Here is a 20,713-nt window from a genome sequence, read left to right as displayed (position 1 = left end):
CTCTATGCATTGCTTGCTGCTGCTATTGCTGCAGCAACTTCCACGTCGCTGCTGCTTGCCTGTCCCACCACCATTCCAGCTCCACCCCAGCATCCACCTGTAGGTTTGGGGGATAGTTATCTAATCATCACTCAATGTTCTTTGTAAATCTGCGGAGTGATGATGCCCGAGCCTAGACGCCAAACTCAAACTATATCCTGCTTCTAATAAACATATAAAGAAACACATGAGTTGTCTGACTGAAAAAGTAATAAAGTCAGAGAATGAATTTAATAATCTCCGTTACACAACACTATAGTATCTAACTTTGCTAACTAGCCACATAGCTCTATTGTTCATACTTGGCCAGGAAAGTACTGTACTGTGTTGTAATAGATTTTCTCATTTCCCATTTTAGTTCTTTAAGAGGTTATAAAGAATTAAGATCTCTGAGCCCGACTTTGCATCCATTCTTCACTGGCAGTGGCAGTGAGACTTACAATCCTCCAACAGAGACAAAGAGAACTGGCAAATCACAACATTTGGAAGAAAATCTGAACTTTGGTCGCAGGAGAGAGTGAAAGTGTGCTTTACACTGCTTTCAGGACAATTTTTGCTCTGCAGATGTACCATAAGTGGCAAATTATTTATTATGCAGATTGGAGGCAATATGTGGGATCAACGGGCCATCTCTAAATTGCTTTGTTAACTCAGGGATGCATTGAATACTGTGTGTAAACAAGGGGATCCGATCCCCTTACATCTCCCACTGTACTGTCTCCTGGGATCAGGCTGTTACAATGTCTTGTCTTTGGCCCGTTTGTATGTATACGACAGTAGCTTTACTAAGACACAACGGCAGATAAATGTCATTTTACTTGACTTAAGTTAAAAAATATTCCAGCTCATTCTTAGATATCTTTACATCTTCATGCATATTTACTGATATAAAAACTGTCTGGATGGATGTCACAGTGATTTTTTACCCCAACTGCAATGCAAAGGAAATCCTCGCATTGCATTGAGTGAGACATCATGCTAACCCTGAGAGGAATCATTTATTGATGTTCTTCAAACCCAAAGAGCAAAGAGGGTATACGGGCTCCGTTTTAAGACCGGCTGAAAGACAAAAGGAATTCTTGATGAAGTTCCTTTGAAGTGCTTTTTCCAGAAGTCCTTGGAAATACATATTGATGAAGTCCAAATTGTTTGGCCTAGAGGGAAAAGGCATTCGACTCCTTTGCGTTGCGCTATAAATATTCACTAGAGAAGGGGACATGGCTCGATTCTATGCGTGACTAGAATTATTACATTAAAATCATTGGCTCAGAAAATTGATAATTAGAGATGAAGGGAGAAACCAGGCCCATCAGGAGAGATCATTGCCTTCAACACAAAAAGATGCTCTTATCCAACACGTTCTCACTCCCAACCCGTCACATGTTGACGGTCGGTCAGGGCCCCTCCCTGTCGTTCTATTACGTACAGGGTACCCCTTGAGAGTCAGTTTACAACGGGCAGGGCGTCCCATTGAATTGCATAGAGCTCCCTGAGCTCCCAGATTTTATAGATAACTACGCTGAACAAAGTTATCTATAAAATCTACACTGAATGGAGCAAGCAAAATGTTGTTGTATACGATAGAGTTTCAACAGAAAGACATTGACAAATTAGTTTTTATGACAGATATACATTATAATGAGTAGCTTCTTAAAACAACAACCTCCTGGTTGCTGTTCGCCTAAAACTGCCTCTAATTTGGTTACACTGTCATAATATCATTAGATCATCATATCAATATATTTAATGCCAAAAACGGATCACATGGCTGCAAAATATGAGTGTGATTTGCTGTTACAAACTCAGAGACACAAATCTTGAATGTCTGCAGTTCCTGTTAGTGGAATGCAGATTTGAAGGTTCCTTAAGAACATTTCTTTGGCACACAAACTCTGGCCCTGATCAGCCCTGGTGTAGGGCTGGGTTTCTACAGCATTATTGAGTCAGAGTCAGGTATAAAATCTCTTTATCATATCTCAATGCGATCAAATCCCCTATCAAATCTTATCAGGATTAAGCCTACAAAAACAGTTTTCAGTGGCAGCCTAGATACTGTTCACAACCTGCAGCTACATTCCAGAGGTCATATCAGATATTAGAGTGCTTGCTATATTTTATAACTGTCACCTGGCCTTAACAATGAACTTGGTTGTAAAAGTTAGCTCATTTAGCTTTAAAAGTGGTCTATCAGAGGCAGTGGTGGGCCGTCAGGGCCAGCAAGGCCTTCTCTGCTGGCCTAAACATCATCAGAATATAAATTAAATTTTGATATATTTTTTCCACAAATATGTATTAAATTATTCCCTGTAGTCTATTCTCTTCATTTCATAGCTTTCCTCTTGGTTGCGCTGCTTCCAGCCTCAGAACGAGATTTGGAGGGTTGGCCTTTATGTTAGAGCTTTTATCCAATCATATTTCAGCCATAATGTGTTGCCAGGGTCCAAGAAATCTGCCCTTAGGCCTTCAGAATCAACAGTGCGGGCGCCTGTAGATTAAAGTGAACGGAAACAAAACTGTGGCGTTAACCAATCAGATTTTGAGTTGGCGACAACGGGCCAGCTAGCAGGCGTACGATGACGTTAGCACGTGCACGTCTTTTGATTGGATACGCACTATTGAGAGGCAGAGCTATGTAGAGCTAGCAAACTGAACTTGAATTTGAACGAGCTAATTTGTGTAGATTTCTACAAGCTGTTTTTTTTCAACCCACAATGGCTGAAGGAGGAGAAGAGATCGATTTGGTCGCAGATATAATTACAACGCCATTTTCAAGACGAACTTTTCAAGAAAAGCTAGACATCGTGAGAAGAGAACGGCCAACCCCGACGCTAGCGAGCCTATCACAGCGGGGGAAAGGGTTTGTCCGCCACTTTCAAATCACTAACTACGAGCGGTACCCCTGGCTCACAGCCTCCGAGAGGCACTGCAAATTGTACTGCTGGGAATGCCTGCTATTTGCAACTGATCGATTTGGTGTTTGGAGCCACACTGGATTTGCAAACTTGAGTTGTCTAACCAAGGCAGCAACGAGACACCAAAGCACGGCTGGGCACTTACAAGCAATGGTGCTTTTGAAAACCTTTGGGGACACCCGAGTGGATCTACAGCTCAACGAACAAGTGCGCCGGGAAACGGAGCTCCACAACGAAAGGGTGAACAAAAATAGGGAAATATTGAAAAGACTGATTGATTGTGTCCTGTTTTTGGGTAAACAGGAACTTTCATTTAGGGGACACGATGAAAGCGCCGAGTCCAGAAACTACGTGGAGCTTCTTTCTTTGCATGCTGAGAACAACACAGACTTGCATTACCACCTGTCCACAAACAAAGTGTTTACTGGGACGTCAGGCAAAATACAAAACGACCTGATTTATGCTATTGCTGAAGTGATGGGAGAAGAGATCAAAATGGAGATTAAAAAAGCACCCTTTGTCGCTGTTATGGTGGACGAAACGACAGACGTGGGTAATGTAGCACAACTGGCACTTGTCCTGCGTTATGTGACGGACACAGGTGTCAAGGAGCGGTTTGTCAGATTTGAAGATGTTACAAGCGGCAAGCGAGCTGATGACATTGCCGCTCTTATTTTCCGTTTCATGGAGGAATATGAATGTAGTCTGGATAAAGTTGTGGCACAGTGTTATGATGGCGCAGCGGTCATGGCATCTGGACTAAACGGGGTGCAGGCTAAAGTTAAGGAGAGGGCACCTATGGCCTTATTCATTCACTGCTATGCACATCGACTAAATGTAGTACTGACTCAAGGGGCCTCAAAGCTTAAAGAATGCAAGGTCTTTTTTGCCAGCCTCAATGGCCTTGCAGCATTTTTCTCCAGATCCCCTAAGCGCACGCAACTGCTGGATGACATTTGCAAGCGTCGTCTTCCTAATGTTGCACCAACGCGGTGGCAATATACATCGAGATTGGTCAATGCAGTCTTTGAGAAGAGAGTTTCCCTAAAGGAGGTGTTTGACCACATACTGGAACATCATGAGGAGTATGATGGGGATACTATGCTTAGCGCTGATGGATTTAATGCACGTCTGGATGATTTTGAGTTTTGTTTTTTGCTTGAAACATTCAATGGGATTTTTAAGCATTCAGATGTGCTCTTTGGAATACTACAGAAACAAACATTGGATGTACAATTCTGTCTGACAAGGGTGAACGAGTTTTGTGACACAATTGAGCGAGAGAGGTGCCAGTTTCGTCAGATCTACGAGGACACAGCGCGCATCTCAAGTGGTCCGAGCGCACGCAGAGGCCCACGTACAGCACAAGGAGACCTTCGCAAATACTACCAACAACTCCACAGCAATATTCTGGATAACATTCTTTGCCAGATACGGAGTAGGTTTCAAGACCACGAAAAATTAATGTTTCTCTCCCTCCTGGACCCCCAGCACTTTCAGACCTACCGGGAAAAATTCCCGCATACAGCCTTAGCCAAATTAACACAGAGTCACGGAACACTGTTCGATCTGTCCCGGCTAAAAACAGAACTGACTGTAATGTATGCCATGACTGATTTTGAAGGGAAAAGTCCCATTGATCTCCTTGATTTCCTTAAGCAGAAAAATCTGAGTGAGAGCATGGGGCAGCTTTACACATTGGCATGTGTGGCAGTGACTATCCCTGTGTCCACTGCTTCTGTCGAGCGGTCATTCTCGGCCTTAAAGCGAATTAAAACTTATGCCAGAAATTCTACTGGACAGACTAGGCTTTCATCATTAGCCTTCATGTCTACAGAAAATGACTTATTGGTGGAACTGAAACGCACAGATAAACTGTACAACAGAGTCATTGAAGTCTTCTTGAGGAAAGAAAGGAGGATGGATTTTGTATTCAAATAATCAGTTGTTTTGGTGAGTACAAAGCATTTTATTTTTTATGTTATTTTAATATATTTTTGTCATTTTATGTCGTTAATATTAAATCAATATTAACGAATTAATATATATGTAATTAAAATGACAAATATATAAAAAATAAATGTTTGATGCTTCTGCAAGAGATATAGAGATGTGTGTGGCGCACTGGCTCAGCTGTGCAGTAAAAGTACTCAAGGAGACTTGTTGAATTGTTTTGGTTTAACCTTTATCAAAGTGGACATTCAGTGCTAGGAATACACTTTCACCACTGTCGCAAATATATCCTCATGAACAAATGCAAATTATTTGTTTGTTTTCTTTTATTTTCAGTGAATAGTTTGTGTCTTTATCGTCACGTTTCTTAAATGAAACTGCTTTGGGTGCGACAATGCGCTGTTTAGTGAACAAACTTGGTTTGGTGGACTTAATAAAACTTTGTAGACTAATGCCTTAAAAGCCCCTTTTATTTTTAAGTTTTGACCGTATCCAAGCGATCTTAAAGCTGGTAGTTTAACACTCTTAATTGTAAATGCGGATATATTGATTATAAATGCTTCGGAAATATTAATATAACTCTGTTGTACTTGACTATGTTAAGGTGATGCAACGCCCGGTTATACTGCGTTTCTGTCTAAATGTATAGTTTCTAGAGCCATGGCGTCATAATGATGGTATTAAGAGGTGGAATAATTCAGGTAGGACTGTGTAGGACATCACTGAAGGCCTAGGTGTGAAATGCACGGCCCGCCACTGATCAGAGGCTTCAGAACTTTGGTCCTGACTAAAATATCTAATTACTGTGTTGATTAGATAGATACACATTCCTACCACAAGGTGTCGCCACATAGTTGTGACCTATGTTTGAATACAGATGTACGATAAGGGACCCGAACAAGAGCTTCATTAAAAACTTGGCTAACACTTAAGCATGGAGCACGAGTCAGTTCATTAATAGACCAACAAACAAAACATGGTACCAGGAGTAAATTATGAAGTAAAATAAAAACACATTAAGTGAGGAGTTGTGACAAGCGACATGGATTCATTAAAGCCACCGGAGACGCTAAAACTTTTGGGAAATGTCGACAGCAACTGGCGGACCTTCAAGCAGCAGTTCCAGCTTTACATCACGGCCATGGGATTGGAAACTAAGCCGGATGCTAGGAAGGTAGCGCTACTGCTAACTATAGCAGGCCCACAGGCGATAGAAGTGTACAATACTTTTGTGTATGAAGAGCAGGCTGATAAAGACAAACTGGATAAAGTGCTCGAGAAATTTGATGCCCACTGCTCTCCCAGAAAGAACGAAACATACGAGAGATATGTATTCCGTTCACGTGTGCAGCAGCATGAGCCTTTTGATAGCTTTCTGACTGACCTGAAGCTAAAAGCACAGTCATGCAACTTTGCTACGCTGAGGGACTCCATGATACGGGACCAGATCGTTTTTTGCGTGGAGGATAAAAAGGTCAGAGAAAGGCTGCTAAGGGAAACGGAGCTGACATGTGAAGCAGCTATAAAAATCTGCCATGCAAGCGAGCTGTCCCAAATGAACGTCAGGACTTTCAGCGAGATGGCGGGAGCGGCTAACGTGAGTGATGGCGCAGCAGTTGGTGCGGTCTCCAGCCAAGGCAAATGGCGCGCACAGACGCGGCCTACACAGCGGTCGGAAGAAGGGACATTCAGCTGTAAGCGCTTCGGCTCGAAGCACAAACCACGACAGTGTCCGGCATTTGGTAAGCAATGCTCTAATTGCCAGGGCCAGAACCATTTTGCTAAGCAGTGCTTCTCAAAAGGAAATGAGAGGAAGAAAGGAAAGTCTGTAAACCTAGTGGAAGACGATGATTTAAGTGAGAAATGTTTTGTTGGCATGGTGAACTGTGAAACTAAGCAAAAAGAGGTTAATTCAATCGGAGAAGACAAATGGATAGCTCCACTGATGATTACCGGGACAATAATAACTATGAAACTGGATATTGGTGCAAAAACAAACCTGATGAGCCATCAAGGCTATGAAAGATAAGCCACAAATTAAAAAAAGAACACAGGCACTAAAAGATTATAATCAACAGTTTGGGCGTGTGCATATTAAAGGTAACCTCAAAAGGTAAAGTGCACCACCTACTTTTCTCTGTTGTCGCTAATGGACTTGATTCACTGCTGAGTGATAAAGCATGTGAAGATTTGGATCTTGTCAAGAGAGTGTATTGCATCTACACAACTGTGAGTACACCAAATGACTCTATTGATTGTATAGTACAGAGTTATGCAGATGTGTTTAAGGGTTTTGGTGTGTTGCCCTTCACATACAAAATCCAGCTCAAAGAAAATGCACAGCCAGTTGTGCATGCTGCAAGAAGAGTTCCAGCGCCACTCAGAGATCGCTTAAAATAAATGACAACGCTCGGAGTGATAAAATAAGTTGAGGAGCCAACAGACTGGGTTAACTCGATGGTCTGTGTAAAGAAGAAAAGTGATGATGTAAGAGTGTGCATGGACCCAAAAGATCTTAATGAAAACATCAAGCGTTAACATTATCAGATAATCAAGCGTGAGGAAATCACAAGTGAAATGGCTTCTGCCAGCTTCTTCCCAAAGCTTGATGCATCTCAAGGCTTTTGGCAGCTGAAACTGGATGAAAGCAGCACCAAATATTGCACCCTTAATACACCATTTGGCAGATATTGCTTCCTCAGACTGCCCTTTGGGATCATCTCAGCATCCGAAATATTTCACAGATCGATGTAGCACATCATTGAGGGGCTGGATGGTGTTCGAGCATATGTTGATGACATCATTGTGTGGGGCTCTACGCTACAAGGACACAATGAGAGGCTGAAAAAGGTGCTGGAGCGCATACACAAGTATGGACTCAAGCTTAACAAGAGCAAATGCGAGTTTGGAGTTCAAGAAGTTGTCTTTCTCGGGCACAAGGTGTACAAGCTGACCAAGAAAAGATCAGAGCCATACAGGATATGCCAAGGCCCACAGACAAGACAGGTGTACTTTGCATTATGGGGATGGTCAACTTCATAGGTACATTTATTCCAAACCTATCTGCAAAGACATTTTGCATCCGTGAGCTCCTGCACAAAGAAAATGAGTTTAAATGGACAGTCAAACATGAGCAAGAGTGGAAAACACTCAGACAGACGCTCACAACTGCACCTGTATTGACATTCTTTGACCCAACAAAGAAGATTAAAGTTTCAACAGATGCTTCAAAGGATGGAATAGGCGCAGTGCTCCTACAAGTTGAAGGTGAGCATTGGAAACCAGTGGCCTATGCTTCCAGGTCAATGACACAGACTGAGTGCAGATATGCTCAAATAGAAAAAGAAGGTCTCGGGACTGGTTTATGGCTTGGAGAAGTTCAACAGCTACGTTTATGGCCTACCTTCATTCACAGTAGAGACAGATCCTCGTCCACTTGTATCCATCATTAAAAAGAATTTAAGTGAAATGACACCAAGGATACAGCGCCTCATGATGAAGATGCAGAGATATGAATTTGAGCTGATCTACACACCTGGAAAGCACCTGATACTTGCTGACACTCTCTCACGAGCACCTACAGCGGATTATGTGAATACAACTGAAGAGGATGTGAAAAGTCATGTGAACATGGTGTCTGCTGCTCTTCCTGTATCAGACACAAAGTCCAGACAGATAGCTGAAGAAACAGCAAAAGACTCAGAGCTGCGGTGTGTCATTGCAAATATGCTAAATGGATGGCCTGTAGGTTCCTTTCCGGTCTTCTACCACATCAGAGGTGAACTGAGTGTCGTTAATGTATTATTACTGAAACAACACAGGATTGTCATTTCACGTGCATTGAGACAGGAAGTACTACAAAGAATACATGAAGGTCATCTGGGTGTTGAAAAATGCAAAAGACGGGCGAGAGACAGTGTTTTCTGGCCGGGAATAAATAAAGACATCGAGAGACTGATTGGTACGTGTGACACATGCCAGACACACAGAAACAAACAGACTAAAGAGCCCATGATGGTGACTGATGTGCCAACAGCACCATGGGATAAAGTTGGAATGGATTTGTTTCATCTCAAAGGTAAAGACTATTTAGTGGTCATTGACTATTACTCAAACTTTCCTGAAATGGCACTACTATCAAACTCATCATCAACACGTGTTATAACACATTCAAAATCAATTTTTGCCAGACATGGCATACCTACCACAGTAGTGAGTGACAACGGACCGTGTTTCAACTGGAGAGAGTGGCAAGAATTTGCTGAACAGTACAACTTTAAGCATGTGACCTCAAGTCCTCATTATCCACAGTCAAATGGGAAAGCTGAAAAGGGAGTTCACATTCTCAAGCAACTTCTAAAGAAAGCTGATGAGAGTGGCTCAGACCCATACCTCGCTTTACTCAGCTACAGAGCCTCACCTCTGGAGTGTGGACTGTCACCTGCTGAACTTCTGATGAATCGTAAGTTACGCACCACACTGCCAAGCTATTCAAAGCAAAAGAGACACCCAAAGCTGCAACACCAACTACAACAACAAAAGATGAAGCAGAAAACATGCTATGAAAGAACAGCTAAGCAACTTCCATTACTATCAAGTAATGACACCGTCAGGATTGAGGGTCCTGATGGATGGAGAACTAAAGCCACTGTTCTTCAGGAAGTAGCACCGCGATCCTTCACTGGGAGGACAGAGGAAGGACAAATCTTCAGACGCAATCGTCGCAGTTTTATGAAAACAAAAGAGGCTGGTCAACAGCTCAGTGAATCCATCATTGAGTCTGAGTCCACACCTTCACCACAGACAGACTGTGATACTAACACTCCAAGTGAACATGTGGTCATAAGGTCTACAAGGGAAATCAGAAAACCAGATTCTGGTTTAATGGATGTTAAAATGGTGTAAATGTTTAGACAATTTTCAAGTTTGTGCTAGTTAGCAGTCTGAGTACATTTAGACCAGATGTTTATTTGTTATGGCATAGTAGAGAAATCAAAATGTTTAGTTAAAATAGATGTTGCACTATTTGTTTATATTATCTCAAAGAAAGGGGGATGTGTTGATTAGATAGATACACACTCCTACCACAAGGTGTCGCCACATAGTTGTGACCTATGTTTGAATACAGATGTACTATAAGGGACCCGAACAAGAGCTTCATTAAAAACTTTGCTAACACTCAAGCATGGATCACGAGTCAGTTCATTTATAGACCAACAAACAAAACACACACCAGATTTAAGATGAAATTCTTGCCCATGGGTGAATTCTATTGATGTAAATCCCTACCCATTTATGGCAGTAAGTACCTTTTTTCTTTACAAAAGCTCTGCAGACAGACAACGTTAATAACCAGCTAACATGATGAACATGAAAAATGTACATCGCAAAGCATTTGGCAGATAACTATACTAATTATTTGTGTTGGTGGAGACCAAAACAGAGCTCCAAATGATTGGCACATTTTTCTCTTTGGATGTGTAAAGAATAAACAGCTTTATAAAGTGATATTACTTCAGATGTTGTGTTTTCATGACGTTCTTCTGCCTCAAGAGACAACACTGTGGTGAAGCTGTAACCTTTCAGTAAATGCCTAACCCCCAGTTTCCACTGGGTCCGTCTGCGCCGCTTCACGGCTGTGCCGCGGTTTTGGTCTAGCGCCATAACCCACCGGACGCGTCCCAGAAGCGTTTCAGAAGCGTAGCGTCGTGCGAGCAGGCTCGCAGTTTTGTTATTGATTCTGGTATTAATTAACTTTAAAACATTAATATGTGGTTGTTACCTTCCACAAGCCGTTACAAGCTTCAAAGTTGTATTTACAGTGTGAGAAAAAGTTTTTAGAGAGTACTTGTCCATGGACAAGTGAGTTTGGCAATTTACTTGTCCGAATACATTTTTCACTTGTCCAGAATGGACAAAAATTGGGGCCACTGGAATCTTCTTCTTCGCCATCGTATTTTAAATTTTCACACATAGGGTTGGGTATCGTTTGGATTCGAACGATTCCGGTTCTGCTTTTCGATTCTGGTTATTTTCGGTTCTTTGAGAGGGTAAAAATAAGTCCCATGATAAAGTGGGAGAAAAATATATTTATGAAAACATTAAGTCAAATCTGTATTCCTATTTACAAATCACTTCATACTGTTTAATTTCTTATGGTTATTGAATACAATTATATAAAAATAATCTCTGCATTGTTTAGTTAGTTCTAAGTGGTGCAGTTTGAGAATGTACAATTGGCCCAGTCTCCTCCGATGTTACACTGCAACCTGCCTGATACCTGCCTATGTAGAAAAGCGCTAGGCCTTAAATATAATGATAATAGGCTAATAATAATAGCTTATAATAATAAGTAATAATTAATTATTAGGCTATTTATTAGTAGCCTAATAATAAGGCCTAGCGCTTTTCTACAACTCAAAGACGCTTGCACGCTTACACATGTCCTTACGCATGTGTATTACATGCTGCAGCTGCCCAGCTGCTCACTGTTTGTAAAAGTAAATAAATAGTATTTTCATTTCAATAATGTACTTTCTATACCCTGCTTCATAAACAATACTGACATCCCTGTGCTCCTCCGAGTCTGGGGGTCCGGGGATGTGAGGACAGCGCGAGGACACAGGGAGGCTGTTTCACTTCATAAAGGAAATGGCGGTCAATATTAACAACACAGGAGCTAAAACGCTTAATAACCTTCATTACGTATTAGAGAAAGAACATAAGAAAGTTTGAAAAAGATGAGGCTGTTAAACGGGCAGCGGATCCGCTGTGTGTAGAAAGAGAGAGAGACGCTGAGCTGCACCATGCAGCGAACAGCTGATCCGGAGAATAGAGAGAGAGAGAGCTGTGGTCCGCGGGGCTCGGCCTCGCCTCCTGTCCCCACAACTCTTATTAATCCCGGTACCGGACAATTGTTATTTGTTCCTACTCGGAACATAGTTTTGCTTCCCAACCCTGCCACTGTGCTACACTTCCAGCGCTGCCCCGCCCCGCCCTAACTGTACAGAAAGCGGCGAGATGCATTCCCTTAGGAATCGACAAGCAGAACCGAAACTAACATTTCTAAACAAACAATGGCGGACACTGACAATTTGCGAATGAGTTCTGCCTTTTGTAAACTGAATTTATCAATAAATCAGGGCGAAAAACGTCACTTGTCCGCCGGACAAGTCAATTGAAATATCTACTTGTCCGATATTGTAAATAACACGTCCCGGACGGTGGGACGTGTACTTTTTCGCACACTGATTTATCATCTGAATTTGCCGAAACAAGTTTAATATTCTGAAAGCCAAGACTTTGTTTAATTGAAATCAGATGAAAACAAACTGTAACGGACCCTGCCGTGTTATTTATGATTACTCTACGCTTACATTCATAATGTCAGCCGGAGGGAGGGGGGGGGGGGGGCGGCGCTGCGGAAGAGCAGATAGCCTGTCATCTTCCCTTTACAAGCTTAAAGAATGTATTTATCGTGTGAGTTTGGAAATAAAAGTTTCATATTCTGAAAGCCAAGACTTTGTTTGTTTAAAATCAAACGAAACACCCAAACCCCGAAAAATAGTTTTTTACGCAAATCCACGTTTATTTTTAAATGAGCCATTGCGACTTCCGACTGATTTCGATAGAGCGGGTCACATATAAAATAGTGTGTTTTTCCACTTCCATGATGAAAACCTCGTCGTCCATTGTGCGTATCGTAGTGGAGGTGTTGTGATGAAGGAGGGGGGTCTGCTAAATTAGTATATGTGGGGTATGGGCCTGGCCCGGATGCTCACCTTTCCACTTCCTGCGAGGGGGGGCTGCCTGCCCGACCTTACGTTACGGCTGCGCCGCGGCAAAAATAGAATTCATCCTAATTTTAGAGAAGCGCTGCGCCGAGCCGCTTCTGGGACGCGTCTGAGCCGTAGCGCGGCGCGTGTGGTGGAATAGCACCCATTGACTAGAGTGGCCGCGATCCTTACCACCGCCGCGGCGCAGCCGTAACGCGGCGCGGCACAGACGGACCCGGTGGAAACTGGGGGTTAAGACACAGTTATTTGTTTCTCAAGTATTTCAGAAACTGATTCTATTGGTCACATTGGTTTCTTCACAAAGTGGTTCTAAGTGTTGTACATCTCAGCTGTTAGCTTCAGCGTTCAAGAGTTCAAAGACCTACTAAACTCTTTATTGGGCCAATTATACCTTCAGACATGCAATCCATTTGTTAGCTTATTTGAAATTCCCCTTCTAAATACTCTCATATACTGAACAGAGATTCGTATATCAGCACAGCTTTCAGAGCAAAGTAATTTCATCAGTCCATGTGGTGCCTCTTGATGTAAATCAAAGACAAATGTCACAATCTGAAACATCTAAGATTCATCCAGAGAAACATCCGGGACACAACATGGAATCTTTGGGGACGCAGTTGCAACAAGTATGAGTGACAACTATGAACATGCTAAAGGGACTCCTATTGCGATTCCGCATGCTATCTGGTGGTTTAACATCTGTGATGGGAACAGTACTTTGAGTTGCCCAACATGATTTCCCTTGTCTGATATCTACTAATGGGCAGAAAGGAAACACAAGAAAATGTGATGTTCTTTAACTTTTATGTCACAGTAATTGAAGCAGCTTTTATTTACACCAATTTTTCATAATATTTTATAATGCATCTATAGCATTATGTAGCATTCACATTATAAATGCATATTCAAAGAGCTTTCATCAGTCAGATATTAGAGATTGGTTATTCTGATTCGTGGAACTGGACCTCTCAAGAAGGCAGCAAGTCATTTATGATATGGAGCCTTTTATCAAAGGCAAGTCCCAAAAGACTCAGCTTTCACACCGGAGTACTTTACCCCATACTTTTCCCTTTTAGTTCCGATAGTTCCTGGGATTTTGCGTTCTCACCAAAAAGAGAACTTAGTTTGTGAGAACTTTTCCCCCCTTTTCAGTCCCTGCGAGAGAGCAGGTGCTTTCCTGGGGAGAAAAAAGTTCCAATTTCTGTATACGCCATGAAGTAGTTTGTGGCCTGCCAGTAAACCCAAAGCAGAAGAAGAAGAAGTGACGTCAGCGGCTTCATTTGCGTAATCTTCCCTCAGGGACTTATTCCGGTGTGAACGCGATCGGCTCTTAGTTCCATGGGGGAACTAAGTGCTGGGAACTGAGTGCTGGGTACTAAGTGCTGGGAACTAAGTATGGCAAAGTATACTTGGTGTGAAAGCAGCTAAGGACATCCTTCTTTAAAGTACTTATTCTGTACAATCTCGAAATTATAACAAAAACAGTCAACATTCCACAAAAAGCTTATAGCTTCCATTTGGGATGGGGTTTATGCACAGAAGTCTACATATTTATAAGCACTTTGTGTAAGCTAGAGGAGTGAGTTGACTAACATGACAGAAGACCAGAGTTCTGTATAATTGCAAACTAGTTCACTTAGTTTTTATACTTAAAAACTAATCTTCAATAGATGATTACATGGAGCACAGGTGGGTGGATCAAATTAAAACCTGATTGGAGCAAATTGTCAAAGGACGTGTCAATCAAGGCTCACAAATCCCAAAATGTACCCAAATGGCTTAATATCTTCTTGATGGAATTGGAGATTTTAAAGTAGCCACCAAGACACATATTAGAATAATTTAGATCCATTAGCTTTATTAGCTTTGACAGCATAATGTCTTTTTGGAGAAAATCATTGTCTTTGTAATTGCAGAGAGAGGCAGAGGGTCCTGAATGGGTCTACTGGTGTCTCAGGTCGTGTGGGATCAGTAAGTGTCTGGGGTAGGGGAACAGTATCTTCATATGTTTTACAAAATGAATCTACAATCCTCATTTGGGCATCCATATGAGTAATATTGCCAATCACTTTCACATTATTACTTGGTTATCTGTGTAAATCTGGGAATAGGCTGACATTACTAAAAAGGAAACCTGACAGGGAAACAAAACAATCAGGTTTCAAGCATAACCTAAGATTGAGCCAAGTTACTTGGAATCTATATTTTTATGGATATTGTAGTTTAATTAGCTATTTTGACTTGACTTTTGGCTTTTACTGAAATGTACTGGAAACTAAATGTTACTGTTGTCCCAGATCTACTTTGGTTAGGTACAATGTGTGGCTTGAATCGATGATTGAAAGTTTACAAATATTTATCAAAAATGCTTGAGTTGGTATAAAAGGTGAAGGTGAGTGATGGACTCAACTTTGAGTATCAGAAACACTTAGAATATAGCGCCACCCATCACAAGAATGAATTCATAGCAATACTTAATGTAGTTTCATGATTAGATGACTGCTGTTCTGGCGCTCTGTACAGAAACCTGATATTTCATACAAGCACAAAACACATAATCAAGTCTCTATAAATGAAATGCTTATTTAAATAATACCTATAAAACTGAACTGATAAAAAAAAAAAAAAAATGATGAATTAATGAATGCAACAATTAACCATTTCTGGATGAACGTGGAAAAGGTGTGACCAGGTAGATTCAGTGATGGATATTTTAGTTTGAGGTTTAACCATTTAATAAACCTTTATATATTAATGCACCCCTTTGTGTACTTTCGTAACATAATGACATCACTATGTAACACGCCTCTATTGGCTAGCGCTTCAACACATTTTATGTGATGGCTAATCTCTCGAAATAGTATTGGTTTCAAACAAACTTTCATAAAGCTAACTTTAACTCACATTTCTTATTTTTGTGACAGTTCTGTGGGCCTCGTCTATGTGGCTTGGAGTGATTTTCTCCATCTGATTCTGAACAACCAGAGGCAGGAGAAGGAAGCAGAATAAGAGCATCCTTACATGGCAAACACCATCACATTTTCATGAAAATACGATGTTCTGTTCCTCACATGATGTACAGCAATATAGTATAATGTTTAAGAGTTTTTTCCAGCAACAAATAGTGGACACTGATATATTATATTATATATAGGCCTATGGAGAATATGTTAATTCCAGACCAAGGTCAAATCCCCATTTAAAGACATTATGTTTACCAGTTCTTCATTCCTACATGTTCCTTCACACACTGGCAGCCTGGATCCCACTAGAGTCCACGGTTCTTGTTGGTGGCCAACTGTATTATATGCTGTGTCAGTATCTACAATGTAATGTAGGTATTCTCATGAGAAATGTGCGGATTTAATAAAGCTTAATGTTGTTGCTCAGTCAGCCAAAGAACAACATCACAGACAATAACCCAATTAGAGCAACATTGACCGTTTCATTTTCTACATGCGTGTAGCTCCTGTGTGAGTGTGGGGGTGGGTATATACATCCCACAGCGCCTGTGTGAATATGTGGCTCTGCTGCGCTCTGCTCTTGATTAATATTCAAGGCACATGTAGCAGAAACAAACTCCTGCTTTTCTCCGCCTCTATTGCGCTCCCCCCTAAGCACTTATCGCATTTAACATTGAATAACCATTCAAATAAAGTCTGTCGAGGAATCATCCTGCATAAAGCACCATCTGTGCCACGTTTCCCGTCTTTTCACTGCCAATGTAAACAGAGGAACACTAGATCACAGGAAAAATACCACACAAAACAGCTTACATGTACAAAACAGGTCAGCTGTAATCAGAAATCAATCCCCCCTCCGAAGAAATAAAAGCTATTCCATGGGGGGAATATTTACAGAATAATTTGCAAACATCAGTATGAGCAGAATAGTGTGCATGGAGGCTGATTTGAGAGGTGACATTGCTGATTAAAACAGCGCTGGTTGATGGAGCTTAGGCTATGTGATAGGTCAAACCTCATCCCTTTTGACTCAGCCAGGAAATAAGTGAGAGCCAAATGTCGTAAAAAAAAATCCTAGAAATCGAGGGAACATCTTTAACCTGTCTCTATGGCTATCAAATTAGCACTTGCCTCACGCTGTATTTAAATGTATTTAAATGAGGAAGAAAAGGCCAATGCAGGGTGGGACTGGCAAAGTAATCAGCAGATCCATGATAATGAGATATTAGCAGTGCAGCTCTCATGTCTCTGGCAGTGTGTGAACTCGACTCAGACCCCCACGCCTCCGCCCAGCTACGATTAGCACTAGCGAGTCGCACCACCAGCACATTTATTGATTAGAAGTGTAATGTGGATGGAATACAGGCCTTTTCATGTTTTAGCAAGCAGCTACAAAGAAAGCAGGAAAACCACACAAAACCTCACCAAGGCATCCACACTGATGCCTGCGATGAACTGCTTTTAATGTCAGGGACTATTTAAAGAGTGTTACACCTTTGCATAAAGCAAATATGTAATGTGCTCTCTTTAAGATTCATAAATACGTTTTTTTTTTTAAGGTGATTCAATGCAATGTATATTATTAAGATAAAAACATATTCTTTTGCGATTTAAATGTTAATCAACTTAAAGTTCAAAGTATGTCTAAAAGCTGGAATAGTGGATTGGCATGTACTGTATGATACACATTAAATATTTTCTATATTTATTTCTCTGTCAGCCTTACCATGATTTTTCCGAACCGTACCGAGCTTTGCCACTCAGCAACTTACTATTTGCTCCAAGTTTATAGACATTGTATTGCACAAATAAGTAATTAAAATGGAAAAATAAAAACTAAGCTTTGGGTTTAACAGATTCATGTAATCGAACACAATCTAGTGGAGTCCTCCATCGCCAAAATTCAGACTTGCTCTTGGGTTGGGATGATCGATAATATGAGCGCAGCACAATGTGATAAAAAATACCAATGACTATTTCGTCAAGTATATAGACCAAGGCAATCTTAATCAGGTTATTTAACTTTAAACTGCCAATTCATCACACGGATACATTTACCTTGTCCCATCCGAGAACAACCTGCTGTGAAGGACTTAAGGCTAGTTGGCTGAACATGTGCTTTATCTGCACCCTTAATTTATTGAGTGCACCTGCTTTGTTTAAAAATAAAGACCATCAGGCAATAACATTTTGCGTACAGGAGACCACAAGGAAAACATTAATGGTGTTCTCCAAATGAGGAATGCACACCGTTCCATAGGCCCATTATTCCAAAACCCCGATATCCAGACAAACTTCCCATTGGACCGAATTACCTTAAATATCCATCGCCTGTTATCCCGGATACTAATTACCATTGTTCTGAAGGCCCATTGCTCCAAAAAGATAGACACTACAAAGAGAATATGCAGAATGATTGTTTTAACCTACAATGGAAAGAAACACCCTGCTTTGCCTCTGATTGGTTAGTATGGTTGACGGGGTTAAGGCATGAGGAGTTTGATTGGTTAGCTGAGGGTAAGAATATCAAGGTAATCCAATAAGAGATAGAGTTGGTCGTGCCTTTTCTGTCATTCTGCATCATTACTAGTCGTTAGGCGCTTTCACACCGGAGTACTTTTCCCAGTATAGTTCCGGTAGTTCTTCAAATGTTGCGTTCACACCAAAAATCCGCAACTAGAACTTAGTTCATGAGAACCTTTTCACCCCCTTTTAGTCCCTGCTACTTTGCAATCATGTTGTTTCTTACACGACCACTAGAGGTACACTTTCAAACGTGACTGAGTCGTAATAAGCAGCTGAACAATCAACCTATTTGGTCGTTTTTTGTAGGAGGACAGGCTGCCTTAAATCTCCAAACCATGAATAGGGTTCGATGTAGAGCCAAAAGTCAAACTAATGTATTCAGAACAGCTGTCTGCCATGAGTGAATTCCTGAAGCTGGGCTCTGACTGATCTCTTTATCAACTGTGAGGGACGGGCTGAGAGACGTGTGACATGCTATCTCACATCTGGAAGGCAGACCACCGGGAACACAAACATCCTTCACCTCGACAAGCACTCAAATGTGTCTGAGCTGCACTCTAATTAAGTTATAATTCAGGAAAATTACATATAGCATCTTATTTTGTAGGTTTGGCCTTCATTTGTAATGTAACACCTATGAGGAGAATAAGAGAAAATATAATAAAATAGTGTCAATCAACGGTGGGGATTGAGATAGAGTGACTCCAGCTGTCTTCCAAGGAAACAGGAGAAGGAACTTTGCTTACACGACGAGTAGACATTTGCACTGTAGCTTATTTTGACAGAGTTTTTGTAACTTTTTGAAATGAAAGATGAGCCTATCTTGCAGAAAAGGTCAAGTCTATTTTGTATTTAAGAGGAGGGGTTTTACTAATGCTAGGCTGTTCTCAAGGAACTTGAAGCTTTCATTTTGATTTATAATTATTATATTTTTTCAACTGAATTATTAAAAATAAAAACGAAGGAAAAATATAAAATTAATGACACCATGTTTTTGTTACTCTTTATATAATTTCCAAGACTTTTGGAAGAAAAGCAGTTATGCTCAGCACTCAACTTTGCTGGTTTTCCATATTTTCTTCTGTTCAGATTGAAATATGCATTGAACACATTTACTTTAAAATATGGCGTGTATTAAAGCTATATTTGCTTCCTCCAATGGCTGTTAGACAATTGGATTTTTGGTCCAATGGGAATCTTCTCTTACTGTTGGCGTTTTGGAACAATGGGTTGTCAGAACCATGTAAGCAGTATCCCTTTTTAAAATGAGCCAGACTCCATGTCATGATAACGTGATTATATAAGTTTAATCTACAGTTGCTTGTAAAACAAATAGCTGTATTTGTAGCTCGGGCTCCCTACCAGGCTCAGTATAATTGAGGAGGATCATTGGAGCCTGTACTACAATGATGATAACTAATTGTATCATTGCTTTCCAGTTGTGAGCATCTCTAATGCGACACCTTGATGATCAGTTAGAGCAGAGGAGCTCCGTGCAGCTCACCAAAGGGACTCCACATGATGGAGAGTATAATAGCTCCGACCAGCTCCTCCTCCCCGAAGAGGTGAGCGGAGAAGACGCTAAATCATGTTTCCTTCCTCCGTGCCCTTCCTCCGTGCCCTTCCTGTTCATATCGAAGCAGAGACAAATTTATTCACTCTCTCTGCAGGTCTTTCAGGTTTTCTCTTCTCATTTAGCTTCTTAGCGGCAGAATTGCAGAGAGCTCCATCCGTTTAAAGTGAAATGCTCAGCCATAAATCCTAGCTTGGCATCTACTAGAGCTTTCTCAAGACAACACTGAAGCCTCGTCAGAGAGCACCTGCTCCTGCAAATGTTAAATTAGATTAAAACGTGGCTCTGGTGTACGGGCATGCACACGTGCTGGTGTGGGAGAACGTGAGGGTTCTGTATGTGGGTTGGAGTCTGCATCTTGATGCACAAGCTGTTACAATGGGGTATTTTGTGCAGAGCCCAAAACAGCTGTTTAGCCTATTACCCATTGTCAAACACATTCAGTGATACATGATTTTAATCTCACGCTCCCTGTGTGGAAGGACTAAAGAGTGGATTGTGTTTACACTATTAGTGCTGGTATGATGCATTGTATGCCTTTTCCCCCTTGTTCAGTTCATTACTATATTGTTTAGCAAATTCATGCTGTGTTGTCTGGTATGTGGATTCATCACTCTAATTCACCTCACCTAACTGTTCTGTCGCATCACACAAGCCTTCAGAGGTTGAGTTAGCAATGCGTTTGACCTCTATGATCTAAAGAAACCAGGCCAGCATGTAAAAGCATAGTTAGACGCAAGTTTATCAAACAGGCTTGAGCAATTTTACAGAGAACATGCAGATGCCAGAAGAGTAGTAAACTGCCAGAGAACCTCGACAGAGGCATGAGCGTTTGCCATGCGGATTATGCGAAGCTATTGTTTAGGGTTCATTGGCTTTTACTGTCTTTGTTTTCATTTGCATTTTGCATCTAAAATCCAATGCAAATGAAGGTGCATGGATGGAAGATAA

At 41.2% G+C, this 20,713-nt stretch overlaps 1 protein-coding gene across 2 annotated transcripts; it reads left to right on the top strand.

The window, feature by feature from the left end:
• Positions 1 to 5,831: 5,831 nt before the first annotated feature.
• On the top strand, positions 5,832 to 19,698 carry LOC307014554 (uncharacterized protein). 2 transcript variants are annotated; one of them, XM_079642532.1, is made up of 2 exons: positions 5,832 to 6,646; positions 19,629 to 19,698. In XM_079642532.1, exons 1-2 carry the CDS (start codon positions 5,947 to 5,949, stop codon positions 19,655 to 19,657), a joined length of 729 nt encoding a protein of 242 aa, XP_079498658.1. In that variant the 5' UTR covers positions 5,832 to 5,946; the 3' UTR covers positions 19,658 to 19,698. The 2 variants fall into 2 exon arrangements, with proteins under 2 accessions (XP_079498658.1, XP_079498657.1); XM_079642531.1 differs by lacking the exon at positions 19,629 to 19,698 and adding an exon at positions 15,625 to 15,733.
• Positions 19,699 to 20,713: the final 1,015 nt, after the last annotated feature.

This window comes from Notothenia rossii (assembly GCF_949606895.1).
Source record: "Notothenia rossii genome assembly, chromosome: 8".
NCBI lineage: Eukaryota > Metazoa > Chordata > Actinopteri > Perciformes > Nototheniidae > Notothenia > Notothenia rossii.
This window is presented reverse-complemented; position numbering and strand designations above follow the sequence as displayed.